Source organism: Schistocerca serialis, chromosome 1, assembly GCF_023864345.2.
Source record: "Schistocerca serialis cubense isolate TAMUIC-IGC-003099 chromosome 1, iqSchSeri2.2, whole genome shotgun sequence".
Classification (NCBI taxonomy): domain Eukaryota; kingdom Metazoa; phylum Arthropoda; class Insecta; order Orthoptera; family Acrididae; genus Schistocerca; species Schistocerca serialis.
The window spans coordinates 258,859,306-258,878,562 of NC_064638.1; the positions used below are offsets into that span (position 1 = coordinate 258,859,306).

The window sequence follows — 19,257 nt, forward strand, 5'->3', positions numbered from 1 at the left end:
AAAATACAGGGAGCGAGAGGCTATTTACAATTTGTACAGAAACCAGATGGCAGTTATAAGAGTCGAGGGACATGAAAGGGAAGCAGTGGTTGGGAAGGGAGTGAGACAGGGTTGTAGCCTCTCCCCAATGTTATTCAATCTGTATATTGAGCAAGCAGCAAAGGAAACAAAAGAAAAATTCGGAGTAGGTATTAAAATCCATGGAGAAGAAATAAATACTTTGAGGTTCGCCGATGACATTGTAATTCTGTCAGAGATAGCAAAGGACTTGGAAGAGCAGTTGAACGGAATGGACACTGTCTTGAAAGGATGACATAAGATGATCATTAACAAAAGCAAAACGAGGATAATGGATTGTAGTCGACTTAAATCATGAGATCCTGAGGGTATTAGATTAGTCATTGGATGTCAATTGAGTAACAGATCCATCAGGGACATTTGAACCCTCTTAACGATGCCCAGATCAACTTTTGGTGATGTGGCTGTGAGGTGGAAATGCATAGCAACAATTATGGCTAAATGAAGACCAGGCAGACCCTATGTACTGACAGACAGGGAGTGTAGAACATTGTGGAAGGTGGTTGTAAAGAAAAAAAAATTGCATGAGATCGGCAGGATGAGTCATTCATCAGTACCAGAGTGCTACCAGCAGTCCAGCTAGCACTATGATTGTGTATAGAAAGTTTTAAAAAATGGGATACTATGGTCGAGCAGGCCCTCTTAAGCAATACATTGGTGTCATCATGCAAACTGACATTTCAGTTGGTGTAAAGAGCGAAGCCACTGGACTAACCAGAAGTAGTATTAATGAAACAATCAGCTGATTTGATGCTAGTAGCTTACACAGAGAATACAGTGTGAATACAAAACACGAATAGTGGTTGGATACAAATAAATCTTTGCTAGATTACAAGCGACTTTGTACCAATACGAATTCTGTGTCATTTCAGTTATTACATGGTATAATGAGTACACTAGGTGATGGTAATTTAACTATATGAGAATATCGGAACATGGTTATAGACAGATTTATTCTCTGTCACTAGGAAACTACGAGTTTGGACCAGATAATATCTTGTGAAGTGATACGGTGTATGAAGTTCTTGAGAAAGTAAGACTTTTATTTTACATTTTCAGTCTCTTATTTCTACAGCTATAGGTGTTCAGAAGCATTCTAAAAGCGCTAGAGTGTAAAATGTTATCTCATTGCAGTAAGATCTAATGCTGAGCAACAAATCATTCTTCTGTTCAGCTGTCATATTTTGTCTGCCTCCACTTAGCGAAACTTCCGAAAACCCACATTATATGCAGTTCAAAGCTTATAAGACTTTCACTCAGCTTATGTCTATATTGTGGTGATGAGCAAATAAAGTGGTTGACAGTATTAAATTCTTGGGATAACGACTTGATGATAAATTTAGCAGGGACGAGCATACCACAGGAAAAGCGTAAAGAATTATGTATATGCAGTGCGGATGTTATCAGACATATATGACATAAAAATAAAAAAGTTAGCGCACTTTGTGTATTTTCTTTCCATAATATGGGAGCATGTGTGGGGTAGCTCATCATTTCAGACTAAAGTCGTGCGGTTGCATTATCGTGTAATATAAATTATTTGTAAGAATGTATTGCAGATGCCTGTTCAATGAACTGGGTAACTAAATACTGCTTCCCAGTACATTTATTATTTAATGAAATTTGTCACAAATTAGATATCTGTTTTTGAAACTAACAGTTTAGTTCATGGAATCAATACTAGAAATGAGGGTAGTGTATACAGTGCTTCTCAGAAGAAATGATGAATATGCAAGGATATTACAGAAACGATCATTCGAAGCAAAAAAAGTATAAACAGGTGCTTTAAAGTGCATACTTTAAGAGGTAATAGCACTTGTTGATCTTCGCTACAGTGAAACACATCTTCTCTACTAACGTGTGCTCGTAGCTGATAAGGTATTTTAGAGCTCATGTTTACTAGACACTTTTTCTTGTTGTGGTCCACACTACACCCTCTCAAAATATGGAAAGCAAAGAACTTGTAGCAGAAGGGACTTGTTTTAACGTATCGAAGATAAAGTGCTCATAGTTCTTAAAGTGTGCCATGTAGAGCCCACGTTTACAAGACTTTTTGTTTCGAATGATCATTCTCGTCATATCCATAATGTTGACCATTGCTCTTGTGACACCCTGTATAAAGATCAGAAGTCACCTACTTAGCGCAGGTAGGGTTTCATCATGCAGTAACACTTATTTTCAAAACTTGCATACAGCCATAAGAAGTTTAACGACTAGTAAAGTACAAATCCTCAAGGATTTATCGGTCTCCATCGCCTACCTTATTGACTAATTTCTTTGCAGATCCAACTGACGTCTCTCTTTCTTTGTATTTATGCTGCATATATGTTGGAATTTATATTTATCTCAGATGTCAACTGTCGCCTGTCTCTACTTGAGCCTGCGTATCTGCTGGGTTTCAGAATGGTCTTCACAGTTTGAGGTGACTGGATGCTAGGTATTTAAAATGCATGGTCTTTTACAAGTGTTGATAACTGATTTGATAGTACTATTGTTGTATGTATTATTAATAATGTGTGTTCTGCACATCTGCAACACAGTAATGCAGTCTGTATAAGTAAGCATTGCAACTGTTTGTGCATTGGCCAGTTTATGACAATTTTGGTTTAAAATTTTAAATGGCAAAATGTTTTAGATTTTTGGTGTGTTCTATTTTCTTAAGGATTTTTCCCTGTGAATATGTGGAATTACAATTTGCGTATCTCTTCTGTTGTAAATATATATTATGCATTTGGTTTTAGGATGTACTGCGCGTCTTAGAGGATCTCCTGACTATGGATGTGTGGCAGGAAAAGCAAATCCATCTCTCGATCTATCTGTCTGTTTACCTGTCTATCTATATATCTAGCTTCTAACTTTCACAGTGTAAAACATATTGTAAGTTTACTGTATATGTCAATGTGTCTTCTTCAGAGTTAGTTGTAAATTAGCAATCTCATAGGTTAGAAATGTTTTCTAGCAATACATCTTCACTGAAAACATTTTATTTTAATGTTTTAGTCCAATGTTTTTTGGAACAACTCCAGCCCTACCGTGATAATATTGATTCACGAGATATTCAAATGTATACGTTATGTATTCATCAACAGAAATTGGAAAAATCGTAACAATTAATTTAGGAATATTTTTACTAATGGTGCATATCTTCAGTGAAAATAATTCATCTTGTTCTTTTAGTCCAACATGTTTTGGAACTTCAGCTATGATATTGCCATGATAATATTGATTCATAGGGTACTCTAATGTATAAATTATATACATATCAATGAAAATAGCAAAAATTGTGGCGAGTAATTTAGGAATGTTTTTATTAGTTATACGCAATATTCAGTTAAATTATTTTATTTTACTGTTTAAGTACAACGCGTTTTTGAACTACAACTGCAACTTTAAATTGATAATACTGATTCATAAGACAGTCAAATATATAAATTATGTATTTGTCAATATACGTAACAAAAATTGTGACGAGTAGTTTTAGTCAGACACTGTGCTAGTAAGCATGAGAAATCATGTGCAAGAATGTAAAAAATTTTTAACTGTCACTGATTTGAATAACTTTGTTTAAACTCACCTGTTATGCAAACAGTGATATTACGAGCTCTGATTCTTTAATACACTCTAGATTCACACAAATTTTAATGTAATACAGTCATAAAAGTGTTACATTATAAATGCATGCCTGAGGGAGGACTCGAACCTCCGGCGGGAGGGAACTACACTACTGGCCATTAAACGTGCTACACCAAGAAGAAATGCAGATGATAAACGGGTATTCATTGGACAAATATATTATACTAGAACTGAAATGTGATTACATTTTCACGCAATTTGGGTGCATAGATCCTGAGAAATCAGTACCCAGAAGAACCACCTCTGGCCGTAATAACGGCCTTGATACGCCTGGGCATTGAGTCAAACAGAGCTTGGATGGCATGTACAGGTACAGCTGCCCATGCAGCTTCAACACGATACCACTGTTCATCAAGAGTAATGACTGGCGTATTGTGACGAGGCAGTTGCTCGGCCACCATTGACCAGATGTTTTCAGTTGGTGAGAATGTTCTGGCCAGGGTAGCAGTCGAACATTTTCTGTATCCAGAAAGGCCTGTACAGGACCTGCAACATGCGGTCGTGCGTTATCCTGCTGAAATGTAGGGTTTCGGAGGGATCGAATGAAGGGTAGAGCCACCGGTCGTAACACGTCTGAAATGTAACGTCCACTGTTCAAAGCGCCGACAATGCGAGCAAGAGGTGACCGAGACGTGTAACCAGTGGCACCTCATACTCTCACGCCGAGTGATACGCCGGTATGGCGTTGACGAATACACGTTTACAATGTGCGTTCACTGCGATGTCGCCAAACACGGCCGCCACCAGCATTATGCTGTAAACAGAACCTGGATTCATCTGAAAAAAAAAAATGTCGTTTTGCCATTCGTGCACCCATGTTCGTCGTTGAGTACACCATTGCAGGCGCTCCTGTCTGTGATGCAGCGTCAAAGGTAACCGCAGCCATGGTCTCCTAGCTGATAGTCCATGCTGCTGCAAACGTCGTCGAACTGTTCGTGCAGATGGTTGTTGTCTTGCAAACGTCCCCATCTGTTGACTCAGGGATCGAGACGTGGCTGCACGATCCGTTATAGCCGTGCGGATAAGATGCCTGTCATCCCGACTACTAGTAATACAAGGCCGTTGGTTGGTTCAAATGGCTCTGAGCACTATGCGACATAACTTCTGAGGTCATCAGTCGCCTAGAACTTAGAACTAATTAAACCTAACTAACCTAAGGACATCACACACATCCATGCCCGAGGCAGGATTCGAACCTGCGACCGTAGCGGTCGCTCGGCTCCAGACTGTAGCGCCCAGAACCGCACGGCCACTCCGGCCGGCCACAAGGCCGTTGGGATCCAGCACGGCGTTCCGTATTACCCTCCTGAACCCATCGATTCCATATTCTGCTAACAGTCATTGGATCTCGACCAACGCGAGCAGCAATGTCGCGATACGATAAACCGCAATCGGGATAGGCTACAATCCGACCTTTATCAAAGTCGGAAACGTGATGGTACGCATTTCTCCTCCTTACACGAGGCATCACAATAACTTTTCACCAGGCAACGGCGGTAAACTGCTGTTTGTGTATGAGAAATCGGTTGGAAACTTTCCTCATGTCAGCACGTTGTAGGTGTCGCCACCGGCGCCAACCTTGTGTGAATGCTCTGAAAAGCTAATTATTTGCATATCACAGCATCTTCTTCCTGTCGGTTAAAATTCGACTCTGTAGCACGTCATCTTCGTGGTGTAGCAATTTTAAAGGCCAGTAGTTCATTCACGTCAGCTTAATTGTGTTTTCTCTGAGTCGCTTTTTCGCGGGAAAGTAGCTACTGTGTGGTACATTTGCTACTGAGTCATTAACTGAGGAGGCAAATATAACCCTCAGTTGTAGTCCGTGAGAATGGGGTGATACTTCCGAAACGCATTGGTTTAAAACAGAAAATATTTTCACTGGAGACGGCATATCACTAATAAAAATACTCCTAACCGGTAAGTTATCTCATAGACAGCTGTTGAGGAAATGTCTGTTAATAACGTATCAATCTCTCGTTTGACAATGTCGCCCAAGGGAGGATGTCGTCTCAGGTAGCAGGTGGCATTACCCCTGAAAGCCTACCATGCAGGTGTCGATGTCGGTCTGCGCAGGCGCACGGCCGGGAGCTGTTCTTCTGCTCGGCGTGCTCGCTGGAGTTCGGCAGCAGCGCGGAGGCGCTGGCGCATCGGCGCTCCACGCGGCACCGCCACACGGCCATCCAGCACCTGGCGGGCCCCCGCCGCTGCCACTACTGCCCGCTCACCGTGGACGGGCTGCCCAGCCTCCAGCAGCACATCCGCGCCGTCCACCCCAACCTCATGAGCGCGTGAGTACTCTGCACTCTGGCCTCTACACGTGGGTGGGGTCTTAAGCACAGAAGCGGGGTGCGTCCAATAAGTATGTTGTTGTTGTGGTGGTCTTCAGTCCTGAGAATGGTTTGATGCAGCTCTCCATGCTACTCTATCCTGTGCAAGCTTCTTCATCTCCCAGTACCTCCTGCAACCTACATCCTTCTGAATCTGCTTAGTGTATTCATCTCTTGGTCTCCCTCTACGATTTTTACCCTCCACGCTGCCCTCCAATACTAAATTGGTGATCCCTTGATGCTTCAACACATGTCCTACCAACCGATCCCTTCTTCTAGTCAAGTTGTGCCACAAACTCCTCTTCTCCCATCTAATCTTCAGCATTCTTCTGTAGCACTAATTTCAAAAGCTTCTATTCTCTTCTTGTCCAAACTATTTATCGTCCATGTTTCACTTCCATACATGGTCACACTCCATACAAGTACTTTCAGAAACCACTTCCTGACGCTTAAATCTATACTCGATGTAAAAAAATTTCTCTTCTTCAGAAACGCTTTCCTTGCCATTCCCAGTCTAAATTTTATATCCTCTCTACTTCGACCATCATCAGTTATTTTGCTCCCCAAATAGCAAAATTCCTTTACTACTTTAAGTGTCTCATTTCCTAATCTAATTCCCTCAGCATCGCCCGACGTAATTCGGCTACATTCCATTATCCTCGTTTTGCTTTTGTTGATGTTCATCTTATATCCTCCTTTCAAGACACTATCCATTCCGTTCAACTAGTCTTCCAAGTCCTTTGCTGTCTCAGTCAGAATTACAATGTCATCGGCGAACCTCAAAGTTTTTATTTCTTCTCTCTGAATTTTAATACCTACTCCGAATTTTTCTTTTGTATCCTTCACTGCTTGCTCAATATACAGATTGAATAATATCGGGGAGAGACTACAACCCTGTCTCACTCCCTTCCCAATCATTGCTTCCCTTTCATGTCCCTCGACTCTTATAATTGCCATCTGGTTTCTGTACAAATTATAAATAGCCTTTCGCTCCCTGTATTTTACCCCTGCCACCTTCAGAATTTGAAAGAGCGTATTCCAGTCAACATTGTAATAAGTAATGCAATAAGTAATTGTAGTAAGTAATGCAACACTTTTTTTTACTGAAAGCAGGTCGATTTCATTCAGGATTCCAGTACACCGTAATACTTCCCACTCCTATGGCTACAATATCTTATTTTTCAACATGATATCCGTTCAATGCGACGACCTTACGCCACCTTACTGGGAGTACCTGTATGGCCGCATTTTTTTTTTTTTTGTCATCAGTCTACTGACTGATTTGATGCGGCCCGCCACGAATTCCTTTCCTGTGCTAACCTCTTCATCTCAGAGTAGCACTTGCAACCTACGTCCGCAATTATTTGCTCGACGTATTCCAATCTCTGTCTTCCTCTACAGTTTTTGACCTCTACAGCTCCCTCTAGTACCATGGAAGACATTCCCTCATGTCTTAGCAGATGTCCTGTCATCCTGTCCCTTCTCCTTATCAGTGTTTTCCACATATTCCTTTCCTCTCCGATTCTGCGTAGAACCTCCTCATTCCTTACCTTATCAGTTCACCTAATTTTCAACATTCGTCTGTAGCACCACATTTCAAATGCTTCGATTTCTTCTGTTCCGGTTTTTCCACAGTCCATGTTTCACTACCATACAACGCTGTACTCCAGATGTACATCCTCAGAAATTTCTTCCTCAAATTAAGGCCGGTATTTGATAATAGTAGACTTCTCTTCGCCAGAAATGCCTTTTTTGCCATAGCGAGTCTGCTTTTGATGTCCTCCTTGCTCCGTCCGTCATTGGTTATTTTACTGCCTAGGTAGCAGAATTCCTTAACTTCATTGACTTCGTGACCATCAATCCTGATGTTAAGTTTCTCGCTGTTCTTATTTCTACTACTTCTCATTACCTTTGTCTTTCTCCGATTTACTCTCAAACCATACTGTGTACTCATTAGACTGTTCATTCCGTTCAGCAGATCATTTAATTCTTCTTCACTTTCACTCAGGATAGCAATGGCATCCGCGAATCGTATCATTGATATCCTTTCACCTTGTATTTTAATTCCACTCCTGAATCTTTCTTTTATTTCCATCATTGCTTCCTCGATGTACAGATTGAACAGTAGGGGCGAAAGGCTACAGCCTTGTCTTACACCCTTCTTAATACGAGCACTTCGTTCTTGATCGTCCACTCTTATTATTCCCTCTTGGTTGTTGTACTTATTGTATATGATCCGTCTCTCCCTATAGCTTACCCCTACTTTTTTTTCAGAATCTCGAACAGCTTGCACCATTTTATATTGTCGAACGCTTTTTCCAGGTCGACAAATCCTATGAAAAGTCTTGATTTTTCTTTAGATTTGCTTCCATTATTAGCCGTAACGTCAGAATTGCCTCTCTCGTCCCTTTACTTTTCCTAAAGCCAAACTGATCGTCACCTAGCGCATTCTCAATTTTCTTTTCCATTCTTCTGTATATTATTCTTATAAGCAGCTTCGATGCATGAGCTGTTAAGCTGATTGTGCGATAATTCTCGCACTTGTCAGCTGTTGCCGTCTTCGGAATTGTGTGGATGACGCTTTTCCGAAAGTCAGATGGTATATCGCCAGACTCATATATTCTACACACCAACGTGAATAGTCGTTTTGTTGCCATTTCCCCCAATGATTTTAGAAATTCTGATGGAATGTTATCTATCCCTTCTGCCTTATTTGACCGTAAGTCCTCCAAAGCTCTTTTAAATTCCGATTCTAATACTGGATCCCCTATCTCTTCTAAATCGACTCCTGTTTCTTCTTCTATCATATCAGACAAATATTCACCCTCATAGAGGCTTTCAATGTATTCTTTCCACCTATCTGCTCTCTCCTCTGAATTTAACAGTGGAATTCCGGTTGCACTCTTAATGTTACCACCGTTGCTTTTAATGTCACCAATGGTTGTTTTGACTTTCCTGTATGCTGAGTCTGTCCTTCCGACAATCATATCTTTTTCGATGTCTTCACACTTTTCCTGCAGCCATTTCGTCTTAGCTTCCCTGCACTTCCTATTTATTTCATTCCTCAGCGACTTGTATTTCTGTATTCCTGATTTTCCCGGAACATGTTTGTACTTCCTCCTTTCATCGATCAACTGAAGTATTTCTTCTGTTACCCATGGTTTCTTCGCAACTACCTTCTTTGTACCTATGTTTTCCTTCCCAACTTCTGTGATGGCCCTTTTTAGAGATGTCCATTCCTCTTCAACTGTACTGCCTACTGCGCTATTCCTTATTGCTGTATCTATAGCGTTAGAGAACTTCAAACGTATCTCGTCATTCCTTAGTACTTCCGTATCCCACTTCTTTGCGTATTGATTCTTCCTGACTAATGTCTTGAACTTCAGCTTACGCTTCATCACTACTATATTGTGATCTGAGTCTATATCTGCTCCTGGGTACGCCTTACAATCCAATATCTGATTTCGGAATCTCTGTCTGACCATGATGTAATCTAATTGAAATCTTCCCGTATCTCCCGGCCTTTTCCAAGTATACCTCCTCCTCTTGTGATTCTTGAACAGGGTATTCGCTATTACTAGCTGAAACTTGTTACAGAACTCAATTAGTCTTTCTCCTCTTTCATTCCTTGTCCCAAGCCCATATTCTCCTGTAACCTTTTCTTCTATCCTTCCCCTACAAGTGCATTCCAGTCGCCCATGACTATTAGATTTTCGTCCCCCTTTACATACCGCATTACCCTTTCAATATCCTCATACACTTTCTCTATATGTTCATCTTCAGCTTGCGACGTCGGCATGTATACCTGAACTATCGTTGTCGGTGTTGGTCTGGTGTCGATTCTGATTAGAACAACCCGGTCACTGAACTGTTCACAGTAACACACCCTCTGCCCTACCTTCATATTCATAAAGAATCCTACACCTATTATACCATTTTCTGCTGCTGTTGATATTACCCGATACTCATCTGACCAGAAATCCTTGTCTTCCTTCCACTTCACTTCACTGATCCGTACTATATCTAGATTGAGCCTTTGCATTTCCCTTTTCAGATTTTCTAGTTTCCCTACCACGTTCAAGCTTCTGACATTCCACTCCCCGACTCGTAGGACGTTATCCTTTCGTAGATTATTCAATCTTTTTCTCATGGTAACCTCCCCCTTGGCAGTCCCCTCCCGGAGATCCGAATGGGGGACTATTCCGGAATCTTTTGCCAATGGAGAGATCATCATGACACTTCTTCCATTACAGGCCACATGTCCTTTGGATACACGATACGTGTCTTTAATGCAGTGGTTTCCATTGCCTTCTGCATCCTCATGTCGTTGATCATTGCTGATTCTTCCGCCTTTAGGGGCAATTTCCCACCCCTAGGACAAGAGAGTGCCCTGAACCTCCATCCGCTCCTCCGCCCTCTTTGACAAGGCCGTTGTCAGAATGAGGCTGACTTCTTATGCCGGAAGTCTTCGACCGCCAATGCTGATTATTTATCTAAATTTAGGTAGTGGCGGGGATCGAACCCGGGACCGAAGACGTTTTGATTATGAATCAAAGACGCTACCCCTAGACCACGGGTATATGTTACCACACACTGATCAACGTGAGAGCCAACGTCTTGCTGCATCAATAACCTTCCCATCATCCACGTTATGCTTCCAGCTTGGGGTCAGAGATACAGAAGTAGGAAGGTCCGAGATCCAGGCTGTAGGGTTGGTGAGGGAGAACAGTCCGATGAAGTTTTGTGAGCACCTCTCTGGTATGCAGATTTATGCGAGGCCCTTTGTTGTGATTTGCATTTTTGTGATGACGAAAGAGTTGAAGTCGTTCCTTCAGTTTTTTGAAAATAGCACAGTACAGTGTTGACAGTTGCACCATTAGAGAGGAAATCAAACAGAATAGCCCCTTCAGAATCCCAGACGACCGTCGCTATTTACCAGCTGAGGGAGCGGCTTTGAACTGTTTCTTCGATGGAGAGGTGGTGTGGCGCCACTCGATGGACTGTCGTTGTTCCATTGCCTGCGACGATGATGGACAAAAAATTGTCACGATCAGCCTCGTAACATGAAAGACAGATGGCCCTTCATTGCTGTTTATGGTCTACTGTTAGGAACCCAGCGGGCGCACATCTTTGAGTACTCCAACTGGTGGACGAGTGTGTCAGCACTACCAACACAAATGCCCCGTTGTGCAGCGAGGTGTTTGATTGTGATCCGTGGATCACCTCGAATTACAGTGTCCGCCCGTTCCAACATCACAGGAGTCACAGCTGTGTGCGGCCAGCCGGCTAGCGGGAGATCGGACAGATTTGCACGACCTTGTTGCGATGATGACGAACACTTCGCCCACTGCCACGTCTCCGTAGACATTCTGCAAGCGCCCATAGATATATGCGATGCTCTGGTTTTCCACCAAAAGAAACTCAATGACAGCTCTCTGCTTGGAACGCACCTCCGTTACAGACGCCATTTTAAAGGCTACACAGAGCCACTTATCGGAGCTCCATAAAAGTATAGGAGCTCAAGCGGGAATATTCCACTGTGTTTCACAACAAATTTCGCATTATTTCCACCGAAAAAAGTGCTGCATTACTTATGGAACGCTCCTAGCACATTCATGTTCTGCAAGATACTGAGAAGTGCATGGCGGATGGCACTTCCTATTTTACCAGTTATAAGATATCTTTCCTTTCCATTCTAGTAGGAAGCACGAGAAGACTGACCGACTAAATGCCTCTGTGCGTGCTAGCTAATGGTGTCCTCACGACCCGTACGAGAGAGATAATGTAGGAGTTGTAGTATATTTCTAGATTCATCATTTAAAGCTGTTTCGTGGAACTTTCTAAGTAGACTTTCTCCGCATACTTTGCATCTATCTTCAAGAGTCTGCCGGTTCAGTTTCTTCAGCGTCTCTGTAACACTTTCCCACGGATCAAACAAACTTGTGACCATTTGTGCTGCCCTTCTCTGTATACTTTCAGTATCCCCTGTTAGTCCTGTTTGGTACGAGTCCCACGCACTTGAGCAACATTCTAGAGTGGGTCGCACGAAGGCATTGTAAGCCATCTCCTTTTGTTGACTAATTACAGTTTGCTAGTAATCTACCAATAAACGGAAGTTAGCTACCTGCTTTACCCACGACTCGGTCTCATTCCGTCTCGTATCCCAAAAAAGTGTTACACCCAGGTATTCATAAGAGCTGACCAGTTCCAAGTGTGATTCGATGATATGGCAGTCATAGGAGATATTCTTTTTCCTTTTGTGATGATCAGAATTGTACATTTCTGAACATTTTGTTACGACTTCTCCACCACTTGTTAGCAGCAGACACAGTGGCTGCGCCAAAGACTGAGACGGCTTGGATTTTTACAATTATTTATTGAACTTTCTTTACAATTTCTCCCTCGTCGTCGCTGCCCAGCCCTGCAGATCCCTCCGCCTGGCTGCTGCTGTGTAGATTCTCTGACAATGCGTGCAACGCGCGCCGCTGATCGCACTCAGGAGCCTCAGGCCACCAGTGCTCCGCTGCAGCCAGGATGCCCCGTGATTGAGATGAACTCGTCGCCGCTCGTCGCCCCAGTACGGGCACGCCCACGGAGCCGCGTCGCCGTGAGGTCAGCTGCCGACGCCTGCTGCACCGGCGGCTGGGAAGCCATCAGTCGCGATGTCCGTGAGGTCCCGTCATGGACGGACCACGCGCCGTGGGGCCAGGTTGCCGTGATGTCTGGGCGTCAGTCCCCGGCGGCGCCTGTGACCAAGACCGCGCTGCGGCCGGTCGTGCTGGAAGTTCTCGCTGTAGTTAGTCAGCCATGGTGCCGACCGATCTCGGTCCGACCTCCAGAGCTGAAGTTGACATCTGGCGGCGAACGGATGACTCCAGCGAGCTGGAACAGACTTCTGGAATCGTCACTTACGAAGATTGAACATTCGGACACAGACCACGTCTGTCCTCAGATCCGAACTGCTTCCTAATGGCTTCTGTCTGTTGCTGCCTGCGCTCCACTATTTATATCCGGCAGGAGGACGTTTTTTACCCTCGGTGTTAGCTTCTTGTTATTACTCCCACAGTATATTGCATGCTGGCCTCACTTCCCCATACTCAGCACTCTCCAGGCTTCGCTCGGCGCTCGGTCTGTGTGCATCCTTGCGTCAGTCTGTTGGTAGACTGCTGCTGTCAGCCAGGCTATCTGTGCGTGCTTACTTCGCAATGCCTCAGTCGCCCGCGTGCCTCTATTTTGCCATTCTCCACTGCGTGAAGCAACGCTTACTACATGTGGCCGCAACAATTTAAAGCATGGTACCGATCTTAGTACTACAATGAAATCTTATTAACATCTGACTGAATATTCTGCAGCTTCTTTGAGACTGAATTTTATTATAGATGTCTGCATCGTCTAAAAAGAAGATATTAATATTGCCTGCAAGGCAAGAAAAAAGACGCACCGCGAAGGAATTATGCATATGGTACGGAAATCGGTAGAATCGATAGATATTTACGTGTACAGACAAACAAATGATGACAGTTTCACAAAAATTGGATGATTTGTTCAAGAGAAACAGCTTCATATGCTGAGCAAGTCAATAATTCATTGCTCCACCTCTGGCACTTATGCAAGCAGCTATTCGACTTGGCACTGACTGATAGAGTTTTTGGATTTTCTGCGGAGGAATATCGTACCAAATTGTGTCCAGCTGGCACGTTAGATAGTCAAAACCCCAAGATGGTATAGGGCCCTGCTCTTAATGTTCCAAACGTTCCCATATGGGGATAGATCTGGCGACCTTGCTGGTGAAGGTAGGGTTTGGCAAGCACGAAGACAAGCTTTAGAAATTCACACCGTGTCCGGATGGGCATTATATTCTGAGATGTAAGCCCAGGATTAGTTGCCATGAAGAGCACTACGGTCTCACGTTCGAATCCTGCCTCGGGCATGGATGTGTGTGATGTCCTTAGGTTAGTTAGGTTTAAGTAGTTCTAAGTTCTACGAGACTGATGACCTCAGATGTTAAGTCCCATAGTGCTCAGAGCCATTTGAACCATTTTGAGCGATGAAGAGCAACGAAACGGCGTTGACTGATAGTGTAGAATGTCGTCGACGTACCGTTTTGCTGCAAGGATGCCGCGAGTGACAACGAAAGAGGTCCTGCTATGTAATAAAATGAAACCCCAGATATCACTCCTGGTTGTCGGGCCATATATTGGGCGACAGTCTGGTTAGTGTCCCACCTCCGTCTGGGGCGTCTCTGGACACGTATTCGCTGCTCTTTGGGGCTCAGTTCGAAGCGGGAGTCATCACTAAAACCAATACTTGTTCTGTAAATGAGATTCCGGTCCGAAGGTGTTGTGGAGACGCCCCGGAGGGTGGTGGGATACCAGACTGTCTGTCACTTTCCATATAGCCTGCAGTATTGGTCTGAGGTTCCATTTCACTTCATAGCAGGACTATAGCCTACAAGTGAACTGTGTACTTTTATGGTCGTCCGCGCTGGTTCATAATAAAATGCACGCATGATTCTGGTCCTGCAAGGGAACGTTTAAGTTTTGAGTGTAAGGTGTGAGAGATTTCACTGCCCTCCCCTTATTTCGCTCCACAATGACGATGCGAAACACAACTTTTTATATAAAAATACTTTGTTCTGCAACTATTATAAATAACGTAAGTCTGTCCGCTGCAGTGCTTGTCTGGCTCAGATGTTCTTTATGCGCTACAGTGTCTCCAGGCTAACTGTGCATCAGCGCAATGCGGTCGCTCACCAGTACCTGTGTACACAAAGGAACCGACAGCTCCCGTTACGCACACTCAGTCACATTTTCCGACAGGGAGCACGTTATACTGGACAAGCTGACATGTCCTATTTGCAAAATGCCACTAGACGGCGCTTGAAGTGACTAAGTGAGTTACGGAACTCGATACACTACTTTGAAAAGTGATGCTTCCTACCAGGATTTTCAAAATTTTATTTCAAAGAGCTGCTTGGAAAAAAAACGTTCATTCATGGGAAAGGCACTGGCTCTTAAGCATTCATAATATGCATCGAACATAATGGGTTTACAAAGATTGTGAAAAAGTTGACCATCTTGCCCAGATGCACAGAAAACAGTGCTGGCGTGCATAACAGTCACGACGACAAGCCGACGAACATGGTCCGAAATGATACTCGTATGTTACAAGCTGGGGCACACCCTCCATCAGTTCATTTTCTCGAACACAATGACGTTATGGTTGCACAGCTGGTCAGCCTATAGATTTCAAGTTTCTTTAATTTTTCGTCAGAACCACAACCTTCGTCGATGGTAGGCGTTGGGAACGAATAGAATAGGATATTTTTCACTTTTGAACTAGCTTGAATGCAATCGGCGTCCTCATATGAAATTTATATACACTTATAGTTACAACATAACAGTGGTTTTACATGAATCCTTATTTAATTATATTACAAGGCGACTTTTACCCGAGAACCTACTTTAGGGAAGTACTCTTTGCAAACCTAATAGAGTAGACCACAGTGAATCAGCAAGTCACGTTAATAGTTTTGTTTCTATACAGGGTGGTCCATTGATCGTGACCGGACCAAATATCTCACGAAATAAGCGTCAAACGAAGAAACTACAAAGAATGAAACTTGTCTAGCTTGAAGGGGGAAACCAGATGGCGATATGGTAGGCACGCTAGATGGCGCCGCCATAGGTCAAACGGATATCAGCTGCATTTTTTTAAAAATAACAACCTCCATTTTTTATTACATATTCGTGTAGTACGTAAAGAAATATGAATGTTTTAGTTTGACCACTTTTTTCGCTTTGTGATAGATGGCGCTGTAATAGTCACAAACATATGGCTCACAATTTTAGACGAACAGTTAGTAACTGGTAGGTTTTTTAAATTAAAATACAGAACGTAGGTACGTTTGAACATTTTATTTCGGTTGTTCCAATGTGATACATGTGCCTTTGTGAACTTATAATTTCTGAGAACGCAAGCTGTTACAGCGTAATTACCTGTAATTACCACATCAATGCAATACATGCTCAGAATGATGTCCGTCAACCTCAATGCATTTGGCAATACGTGTAACGACATTCCTCTCAAAAGCGAGTAGTTCACCTTCAGTAATGTTCGCATATACATTGACAATGCGCTGACGCATCTTGTCAGGCGTTGTCGGTGGATTACGGTAGCAAATATACTTTCCCCACAGAAAGAAATGCGGGGAAGTCAGAACCGGTGAACGTGCGAGCCATTGTATGGTGCTTGGATGACCAATTCACCTGTCATGAAATATGCTATTCAATAGCGCTTCAACCGCACACGAGCTATGTGCCGGACATCCATCATGTTGCAAGTACATCGCCATTCTGTTATGCAGTGAAACATCTTGTAGTAACAGCGGTAGAACTTTACGTAGGAAATCAGCATACATTGCACCATTTAGATTGCCATCGTGTAAATGGGGGCCAATTATCCTTCCTCCCATAATGCCGCACCATACATTAACTTGCCAAGGTCGCTGACGTTCCATTTGTCGCAGCCATCGTGGATTTTCCGTTGCCCATTAGTGCATATTACGTTACCGCTGTTGGTGAATGACGCTTCGTCGCTAAATAGAATGCGTGCAAAAAATCTGTCATCGTCCCGTAATTTCTCTTGTGCTCAGTGGCAGAACTGTACACGACGTTCAAAGTCGTCGCCATGCAATTCCTGGTGCATAGAAATATAGTACGGGTGCTATCGATGTTGATGTATCATTCCCAACACCGACGTTTTTGAGATTCCCGATTCTCGCGCAATTTGTCTGCTACTGATGTGCGGATTAGCCGCGACAGCAGCTAAAACACCTACTTGGGCATCATCATTTGTTACAGGACGTGGTTGACGTTTCACATGTGGCTGAACATTTCCTGTTTCCTTAAATAACGTAACTATCCAGCGAAAGATCCGGGCACTTGGATGATGTCGTTCAGGATACCGAGCAGCATACATAGCACACGCCCGTTGGGCATTTTGATCACAGTACCCATACATCAACGCGATATCTACCTTTTCCGCAATTGATAAACGGTCCATTTCAACACGGGTAATGTATCACGAAGCAAATGCCGTCCGCACTGGCGGAATGTTAATTGATACCACGTACTTATACGTTTGTGACTATTACAGCGCCATCTATCACAAAGCGAAAAAAGTGGTCCAACTAAAACATTCATATTTCTTTTCGTACTACCCAAATATGTAATAAAAATGGGGGTTCCTATTTAAAAAAACGCAGTTGATATCCGTTTGACCTAAGGCAGCGCCATCTAGCGGGCCAACCATAGCGCCATGTGGTTTCCCCATTCAAGCTAGACGAGTTTCGTTCTTTGTAGTTTTTTCGTTTGATGCTTATTTCGTGAGATATTTGGGCCGGTCACTGTCAGTGGACCACCCTGTGTAATCTGCAAATAATTGTAATAAACTTTATCTCTGTATTGCCTTATACAGTATGGCATCGTGAATGAATATACTGATCTGGTAGGTGAATGAATATACTGCACTAGTAGCCTCATAAAATATTACAATTTATAATTTTGTATAGTCCCATCTCAAAATTCCGAGTCATCTATTGTACATTCTTCAAATTACTTCACTGTATAGAAGGCTTTACTTTTTAACCACTTTGTTACTGCGCCTTTAAACGTACTCAGGAGTTCTGAGTGGGCATTTTTAGGTAGTTTGTTAAAGTGTTGAAACCAAGATTGCGGACCTTTGCTAGTCTGGCTTGTGGCTTCTCTGTTTGTGTCTGTCTAGTGCTATGACGGTGTATTGACACCCTAAGGTCAAAATTATTCAGGCATTTGGTGCATAAAGTTAAAAAAAAATAGCGGACAAGCCTTGAAGGCCCAACGTTACGACCAGCCGCCGTGTCATCCTCGCACTTAGGCGTCACCGGGTGTGTGTATGGAGGGGCATGTGGTCAGCACACCGCTCTCCTGGCCGTTGTGAGTTTTTGTGACTGGTGTCGCTATTGCTCAATCAGGTAAATCTGTAAAAAAGCGCTGGTCATTCCAGTTTTTAAGAAAGGCCGTAAGACACATCCACACAATTATAGACCTATACCGTTGACATAAATCTATAGTAGAATTATGGAACATGTTTTATGCTCAAGAACTATGGAGTTTTTGGAAAATTAACAGCTCTTACATAAAAATCAACGTGGATTCCGCAAACAGAGACCCTGCGAACCTCAGCCCTCTCTGTTCCTCCATAAGATCTACAGCGCAGTGGACAACGGCGCTAAGGCTGATGCCGTGTTCCTTGACTTCAGTAAGGCGTTTGACACCGTCCCGCAGTGCCGTTTAACGAAAAATATACGAGCTTGCGGAGTATCGCAGCAGACCTGCGATTGGATTCAAGACTTTCTTGCAGATAGAACTCAACACGTCGCTCTTAACGGAACTGAATTGACAGAGGTAAAGGTAATATCCGGAGTATCACAGGGAAGTGTGAGAGGACCGTTGCTTTTCACAATAAATGTTAATGATCTACTAGAAAGCGTCGGATTCTCTTTAAGGCTATCCGCAGATGATGCAGTTGTGTATACCAAAGTAGTAACGCCAGAAGATAGTAAGAATTTGCAGAACGACCTGCAGAGAATTGATGAATGGTGCAGACTATGGCAGTTGATCCTGAACGTAAATAAATGTAACATATTGTGCATGCATAGGAAAAGAAATCCACTACTGTACAGCTACACTATTGATGACAAACAGCTAGAGACAGCGTCTGCTGTAAAATATCTCGGCGTAATTATCCAGACCGACCTTAAGTGGAATGACCAACTAAAAGAGATAGTGGGAAAAGCAGACACACAGTACCCAGATTCATCGGAAGAATCTTAAGGAAATGTAACTCATCGACGAGAGAAGTGGTTTATAAGACGCTTGTTCGTCCGATTCCTGAGTATTGTTCATCTATCTGGGACCCCTGTCAGGTAGGACTGATAGAGAAGATAGAGAAGGTCCAACGAAGAGCGGCGCGTTTCGTCACGGGGTCGTTTAGCTGGCGAGAGAGCGTTAGGCAGATGCTAAACAAACTCCACTGGCAGACGTTGTGCATCACTGAGAGACTTACTATTGAAATTTCGGGACAGTACTTTTTAGAAGCACTCAGACAACATATTACTTCGATCCACATACGTCTCGCGTATTGACCACGAGGAGAAAATTCGAGAAATTAGAGCCAG

General features: G+C 43.2%; 1 protein-coding gene across 1 annotated transcript in view; it reads left to right on the forward strand.

Annotated features, from left to right (window-relative positions):
• Positions 1–19,257, forward strand: part of LOC126464665 (zinc finger protein 236) — an 864,481-nt gene that overhangs the window by 417,550 nt on the left and 427,674 nt on the right. Inside the window, exon 8 of the mRNA XM_050096252.1 lies at positions 5,785–5,999. Coding sequence (XP_049952209.1) covers positions 5,785–5,999 — 215 coding nt within the window. The remainder of the gene's footprint in view (positions 1–5,784; positions 6,000–19,257) is intronic.